The 7,856-nt window shown below is 52.5% G+C and overlaps 1 protein-coding gene across 1 annotated transcript; it reads left to right on the forward strand.

Annotated features, from left to right (window-relative positions):
- Positions 1-2,595: 2,595 nt before the first annotated feature.
- Positions 2,596-7,644, forward strand: LOC115337854 (serine/threonine-protein kinase pim-3-like). The gene is made up of 6 exons (XM_030006262.2): positions 2,596-3,163; positions 3,522-3,631; positions 3,789-3,839; positions 4,076-4,439; positions 5,723-5,899; positions 6,067-7,644. The coding sequence occupies exons 1-6, from the start codon at positions 3,079-3,081 to the stop codon at positions 6,249-6,251; spliced, it is 972 nt and encodes a 323-aa protein (XP_029862122.1). The 5' UTR covers positions 2,596-3,078; the 3' UTR covers positions 6,252-7,644.
- Positions 7,645-7,856: the final 212 nt, after the last annotated feature.

Genomic DNA, 7,856 nt, shown 5'->3' on the forward strand with positions numbered 1-7,856 from the left:
ACTGGCATCCTACCCATGAATGATTTTCCATTTATAGTTGCAAAGCCACTGCTAAAGAGGCCAAAACTAGTTTATAAAATATTTCTGCAGCTATAATTGTTTAGGACCACTGAACTGCATGTTCCAAGCCAGATCAAAAGGAGCACCGCAAACTCATGAAAGGCTTATGTGTAAAGACAGGGTAAATTCCATGTCTGGGATCCATCTGTAATTCTGTCAAACCAAGAGTCCTTGTAGCTGTACACAAATTAAATGTCTGTCTGCCAAAATTAAGTGAGTGAAGAACAAATACCCCCTTATCACTTTTTTACAGTAACTACCTTGTTTTCTTTAATGTTAAATATAGAATACCCTTCCTTTTACACTGTTGTGAAAATACAAATCGGATAGGGGGTTATACCAATACCAGACATTGATCGTCGTCTCTTTTAGATCACCATTTTGCTTCAAACGTAGATGTGTAAAGTATGCCATATTCTTTTGACTAAAAGTATTACAGCTGATAGAGCTGAAGAAGTTTTAGCTTAAACTCAACAGGATTTTGAGGAAACTCTGTATTATTTTCTTGAACAGGTTCAAGGTAAGTATATCACTGATTTAGCGTAGATTGACAACACAAAGATGGATTTAAGAAATTGCAAAGCAGTTGGAATGAAAAGGCCTGATGTTTCTACGTTTGCAGACTAGTGATACACATATGATTTTTCATGCTTAGCCATGTAAAAAAACAGGAATTAGTAACTACTTGCATTGTTAATTCCCTAAATAATTAGCACTTATGCAAATTAATATTTACTGCCAGTTTTCCCTCTTTAAAAATATTTGCTATTTCAATAACTAGAGATCTCATTTTGGAAGTGAGAAACACCAATTCTCCATTTAAAACAATACTCACAACAAGCCGCTGACAAGGATTATAACAAAAGGCAGCTACAGCTAAATTCTTTAAAATAAACCTGGAACATGTATTGCGAGATCGTGAAATCTTCCCAGGGTTTGTATTTGTTTACATTTCAGCAGCAATAAACATAAGTATAGCATGCATATGCCATTATCTGGAGAAACTTATTCCATGTGATTAGAGATAGCCAAAAGGCAGGATATCTAACATCAAAAATAGCTTTCTTATAGCTTTATCTGATAAATCCAAATAATTAGCTTCAAGAAAAAAAAAATCTGTAAACATGGAACCTCCTGAATTCTTCAGCTGCTCAATAAACTGAGTGGTTTAGTTTGGTTCCTCTGCAAATATCATGGTCTGTACAAGAGGTAGTAACTTTTATAGCTCAACTGATCTAGCTTCAAAAAACACATTCTGGGACATGAAGGGTTGAAACTGTGCCTGAAAACTTGACCTTTACATCAGCTGGTCTAATCTAATAAAAGATATTACCTCTCCCTAGAAGCCCTTGCTTTGTTTATGGGCATGACTGCCAGAGCTTACAGCACTACTATTATCAGACAATGCCAACTGCAAGGCTCTCCCAGTGCCGAGGGTGGGAAGGACTGACTGCCAGCTCTTCAAGTGATTGTCCAAAAATACCCTCACGTTAGGGATCCCCGTGCAGTACCGGTACCTCCGACTTCACCACTGTCAACAGAGGGGACGTGAGACACTCCCATTATGCACCTGGGACTGCCGTGGTGTAAAAGGGGTGGCAGTGCCGGGGATGCGGAGGTGCTGACCTCCTGTCTGCAAACGTCGTGGTATTCCCCGGTTGAGCTCCAGCCTGGCGCATCCGCACGCCATTTCTCCACTTGCGCGCATCTGGCCAGCGGTCTTACAGTAGCTGCCGCAACAGTTATTAAGGCACTGTTGCCCACCCAGCACAGCACTAACCGGTTTCTAAATCAGTGGCGCACAGCTTTTGCTGGACAGACACCCCAAGATCCCCTGAGCGCCCTCGGGCTTTCCTCTCCCCCGGACTCTCCCAGCTCTCTCGCTCTCCCCTCAGGCGAGGCCGCTGCCCAGGCCCTCACGGTGGCAGCGCCCCAACACCCGCTCCGGGCGCAGCCTCGTGGAAGAGGGCGCCTCACGGCACGCCGCCGCAACGGCCCCGCCGCCGGACGAGGAGGACGAGGACGAGGAGGAGGACAAGGAGGAGGAGGAGGAGGAGGAGGAGGACACTTGGAGGACACTTGTCCTCCATCTTTGGAGGACACTCCAAGGCAAATGAGACCCCTCCTCATTGGCCGCACCGGTGGTCCTTTGAAAAGGCGCCCCGCGATTGGCCATGCGGAAATGTTAACGCAAACAGGAGAATCTACCCCCACACCCCCCGCCCTCTTTTTTTTTTTTTTTTTTTTTTTTCCGCCGCTAATGCGTGATGCGTTCCTCAGTCTGTAACTCTGCGCGTCGGTTACTACAAATAAGTAGTTCCCAGCCCCCCCATCCCCCCGCCCGCCCCCCCGATGGGGCAGGGCGGGACGGGAGGCTGCAGTCCCGGCCGCCGCACCGCGGGCGCCCGGGCGCGGAGGGGAGGGGGCCGCTGGGGCGGCGGGGAGAGGTGTTTCCCCCTCCCCCGCGGAGGGATATCCTCGGCGCGCTCGCCGCGCTCTGCCCGCACCAAAATACTGGGAGTTAAGAGGCGGCTCGGCGGGGGCGCCGCCGGCTCAGAAGCGCGCGGGCAGGCCCGGCGGCGGCGCGGCTCCTGCTGCCCGCCACGGCTCCACTGCGGCGTCCAGCCCGCTCCCCGCCGCGGCGGCCCCCGCAGGGGCGGGCTCCAGGCGCGTCCCCGCAGCCCCCGAACCCGCCTGCCTCCGCGGCGGGCTCCGGCTCTGCCCGCGCGGCTCTCGCCCGTTGGAGGAGGGAGAGCGGCGGCAGCGGCCGCGTCGCTGCGGAGGACTCGGCGCGGCCGCCGCGTGGATCCGTGCCGGCGGGCACCCCCGCGGACTCCGTCGGTGCCCGCCGCCGGCCGCGGAAGGAGCCGAGCGGAAGGTCCCGGCGGCCCGCCGCCCCCAGCCGGCTCCGGAGAGAGGAGCGCCGAGCCGCCGAGCGCCGAGCCGCCGAGCGCCGAGCCGGGAGGACGCCGGCGCTGCCGCCGCCGCGGGGGACTCGCCGTGCCCCCCCCTCGGGAGATGTTGCTCTCCAAGTTCGGCTCGCTGGCTCACATCTGCAGCCCCACCAGCATGGACCACTTGCCGGTGAAGATCCTCCAGCCAGGTACGGCGGGGCCGGCGCAGGGGCTGCGGTGTTTCCCCTACGACGAGCGCAGCGCGCCGCGCCGTGCCGGGCGGGGCGCGGGCCGGCCCCTCTGACCGGCGCCTGGCAGCCCCCGGAACTTCGGGGTGCGCTTTTTCCTTTTTTTTTTTTTTTTCAATTGGAGAAGACAATTTAAAAAATAATAATAATAAGGAAGCCTTGGGCAGAATTGGGGCAGCGCACATAACACGCGTCCAGCGGGCAGAGCGTTTGGGGGCTTTTATTACTATTGTTAATGTTTTTTCTTTTTTTTTATTTTTGGCGGAGCGCAGCGCGGCTGCGGACGCTAACGCCGTGTGTTTCCCTCTCGTTTCCGCAGTGCAAGAGGAGAAGGAGCCGTTCGATAAAGTCTACCAGGTGGGCTCCGTGCTGGGCAGCGGGGGCTTCGGCACCGTCTACGCGGGCAGCAGGATCGCCGACGGCTTGCCGGTGAGGCGCGGGACGGCCCTTCCCGGGCGGGGGCGGCGGGCAGGAGCTGGAGGCTGCGGGCGCGGCGCGGCCCGGCCCGGCCCGGCCCTCCGCGGCGGGGGCGCAGGCTGCGCCCGCCCCGCCGCTCACGGCGCCCGCTTTCCTCCCCGCTCCGCAGGTCGCCGTGAAGCGCGTGGTGAAGGAGAGGGTGAGCGAGTGGGGCACGATTGTAAGTACCCCGGGGCGGCGGGGCTGCGCCGCGGCGGGGCCCGCCCCGCTGGCGCGGCCTCTGCGTCGGGGCGGGGGGGGGGGGGGGGGGGGGAATTTGGCGGGGGTTCGCCGCCGCAGCGCCGCGCCCGCCCCTCGGACTGCGGCAGCGGCGGAGGGGGCCCGCCGGCCGCGCCCTCCTCCCCCCTCCCCTCGCCGCGGGGGCGCCCGGCCCCCCCGCCCCCCTTCTGTGCCCAGAGCGGCGTCATGGTGCCCCTGGAGATCGTCCTCCTGAAGAAGGTGGGCTCCGGCTTCAGAGGGGTCATCAAGCTGCTGGACTGGTACGAGCGGCCCGATGGCTACCTGATCGTCATGGAGCGGCCCGAGCTGGTGAAGGACCTCTTCGACTTCATCACGGAGAAGGGCGCCCTGGACGAGGAGACGGCCCGCGGGTTCTTCCGGCAGGTGCTGGAGGCGGTGCGCCACTGCTACGGCTGCGGCGTGGTGCACCGGGACATCAAGGACGAGAACCTGCTGGTCGACCTCGGGACGGGCGAGCTGAAGCTGATCGACTTCGGCTCGGGGGCCCTCCTCAAGGACACGGCCTACACCGATTTCGACGGTACGTGCCCTGCCCGCGCCGCGTTGGGCAGACCCCCGCGCCCCCCCCCCCCCCCCCCCCGGGGTGATGCCCTCCCGGCAGCTGCTGCGCATCCCGTTCCTGGCGAGCGGCCCCTCTGACGCCGGGGTTCATATCGGGTCTATCGGTAACGGAAACCTTTGGCCCGAAGCAGCTCAGGGGTGTTCGGTTGCGTAGGGAAGGAGCGATTCCAGGCAGTGACGCAGCAGTTTATGTTTCCCTGTCTTGGAAAAAGCGTTTTGGTTTGGCTTTTTTTTTTTTTTTTTCCTAGAGGGCGATCTGTTTACGTGGAGGCTTTGCCAGTGTCGGATGTTTCCATGTATGGATATGCAGTTTTTATATGCGGTGCTTTTTTTAACTTGAAGCGGTAGCTCCCCACCCCCCTCCGTTTCTGCCGGTGTCCTGGAAATCCCGCATGGCAGATTTTAAAGCAATGGGGACAAGCATGCTCCCTAGCTTCGGGCCCGGGCTTGACGCTTTAGAGATGGGAAAGCTGAAAATAAGCCTGTGTGTGACAGGAGGGGAGAGTATTTCCCCCTGCCCTTGGAGTGTGACTGATGTAACGGGGGACTCTTCCCGCCCGCCCCCCCCCAGCTGCCGCACTCACGTCTGTTTGTTGTGAAACCTGAAGCCCCGCCGCACGTGACCTTCGGCATCACGAATTCCCGGTTTTGTTTGGTATCCAAGGAGCCCGCGGGCACGGGGGGGGGGGGGGGGGGGGGGGGGGGAGGGCGGGTTGGGAAAATCTGCTGCAGAGAAGCCCGGGGGGGGGGGGGGGGCTTTAAAAACGTAAAAATCGTAAGCGGCCCTATTTTGTTTACCGCCTTGCGGAATTGGGTAAAGCAGCTTAGCCCCACGTAACAGGGGCAGCCCGGGCTTTCACCTTCTTGCCGCCCTCTCTTCTCCTGCCCGCCAGCCCCCTTTGTCCTTTTGTGTCTATTTTTGGTGTGATGCTGCAGACGCCACATGGTCAGTGAAAGGGAGCTCGCCTCAGTAAACAGTCAGCTGATGGGGCTGTGTTATTCCTCCCAACAAAATAGCGCAGCCGGATGGGCCAAGTTTGTTGATGGTGTAACCCTGCTGATGACCTGAAATTACACCGCTAATGGCTTTGGCCCTTAAGAGATGTTTTGGTTGTGTTTTTTTTAACTCCCAAATGACAAGTTTAGGAATTTAATTCAGCCCCGCTAGAAGGATCCGAACAATGGGGAAACACTAAACCTTGACTTTAATTTTTTTTTTTTTTTTCCGCTCTCTGCTTTTAGGAACGAGAGTATACAGCCCTCCAGAGTGGATCAGATACCACAGATACCATGGGAGATCAGCAACAGTATGGTCTCTGGGAGTTCTGCTGTACGATATGGTTTGCGGAGACATCCCTTTTGAGCAAGATGAAGAAATCTTGAGGGGACAATTAAACTTCAGGAGAAGAATTTCACCTGGTGAGTTGTATAGGGGTCACATGGGGGCTTTTTTTTCTTTTTTCCTTTTTTCTATTTTTTTTTTAAATAGTCCTGTACATTTGAGTTTGTACGTGTGGATACTTTTTATTCAGGATTGTCTTTTTCCTTTCTTAGTCTAAAATTGCTTTGTTGTTTGTTTGTTACAGAATGTCAACAGCTGATCAAATGGTGCCTTTCACTGAGGCCTTCAGACAGACCAACACTTGAGCAAATTTTTGACCATCAATGGATGCACAAATCTGAAGTAGTGAAGTCTGAGGACTGTGACGTAAGGCTGCGGACCCTTGATACTGATGTATCTAGCACAAGTTCAAGTAATGAGAGTCTGTGAATTATTAAGGACCTCGCAGTGGGAGGGGAGCTACAAGCAGAAAGACCACAGTGCTGCTGCCAATACGTAGGAGGGGCTAGAAAAATGCATTCATTATTCTGTATTTGACTCGTTGTCTGAGGGACTTGATTTTATTTTTCTGCTTTGGAATGAGAGATTTCCTTTGGAAACGCTGATGTTTGGGAGTTGCAGGCCAGTACTTGGTCACAGACTGACCTTATTAAGAAAGCAGTGACCTCTTGAATACATGGTAAACTTTTTTGCTCTCATAGAGCCTGGACTAGATTTTATTTGCTTTTGAGTGCCTTTTTGAAAGCTGCTTCAGTGGGACTTTCTTTTTTGAGCTGTGTATGTCCAAAGAAGATCCAGTTCACTATAGGAATTTGCTCCCTTTAGACTCAGTGCTGGAGGAAGCAGCTCCTATGATGCATTGGAGAACATGTTCGGTGATTGAATGAAGTAGTCCCATCCACTGGTGATGGAATACTTGAACACAGACATTTCACTCCTGCCCCCTGGCCCTTTCCAAATCCAACCCACCTCTGCAGCTCAAAATATTTCCTATAGCCTGCACAGAAATATGAGCAGGTATATCAGCTTTTTTATCAGAAACCTTTATTCATGTTTCCTTTTATCATCTCTACCATTGGGCATGAGAAGCCCCTTTCGCAACTCCCCCCGGCCTTTTGTCACTCTGCGAGTCTTAAAGTATGTATGGCCATGTTGAATGCACAATCAATGCAATATTCAAGGACTTGACTTTTTTTTCCATACCTGTATAATGTGTTTATGTAAACTCGGTTTTTCCCATGTACTATACAGTTATTTATTGTTTGGAGTTTAGAAGCCCTCCCACAGGTTTCAGCTGTGGCTATTTGGTTAATTTATTTGGTTAGAGTTATTCAACACTGTGCTTTCCCCTCCTTCTCCCCATGGGAATTCTAGTGGTTTGCCCATGGCACTTTTTTTCTGCATTCCTGTCAACTTTTGTTTAAAAAAAGAAAAAAAAAAAAGAAAAAAAAAATTTCTGACCTTATCAATTTTTGTTGGAAGATGGAAAATTGTTGTACAAAGTCTAATTGAAGGGAAATAGAATGACTTGTTAAAGTTAGTCAGTATGCCTTTTGTCTGGTATTATTGTACCAGAAATGTAAAGTAATGCTGTTTGGAAGGGTTTTAAATTACTGACATTGTACAGTCTCCGTGCATTGGCTCTGGAAGGTAGAGTGGCAGAGTCATAAACCTTAATTTATTTTAATAGCTGTGTTTCTGTGATCTGGTTGCATTTATGCAGCTTGGATTTGGATTTTTTTTTTCTTCTGTTTAACAGTGTGAAATGTATGGAGATCATATTTTTTTTATACAGGTATTTCAATTAAACTTTTTTTGTATATAACAGTTCTGTGTTTGTGTGCTCACTTTTATCTTCACCGTTACTTTTGATGCCAGCTGGGGAACACCTATTCTGTTACTTTCTGTGGCTTGTAAAGGCCTACAGCAGCTGACCCAGAGTTAATAGGTCTATGCCATTAAGCAGTGACCATTTTGGAGGAATTAAGCAATCCTTCATCTTGACTGTATCTATATCTCGATCACTGTATTTGA

The sequence above is a fragment of the Aquila chrysaetos genome (assembly GCF_900496995.4).
Source record: "Aquila chrysaetos chrysaetos chromosome W unlocalized genomic scaffold, bAquChr1.4 W_unloc_7, whole genome shotgun sequence".
Lineage (NCBI taxonomy): Eukaryota > Metazoa > Chordata > Aves > Accipitriformes > Accipitridae > Aquila > Aquila chrysaetos.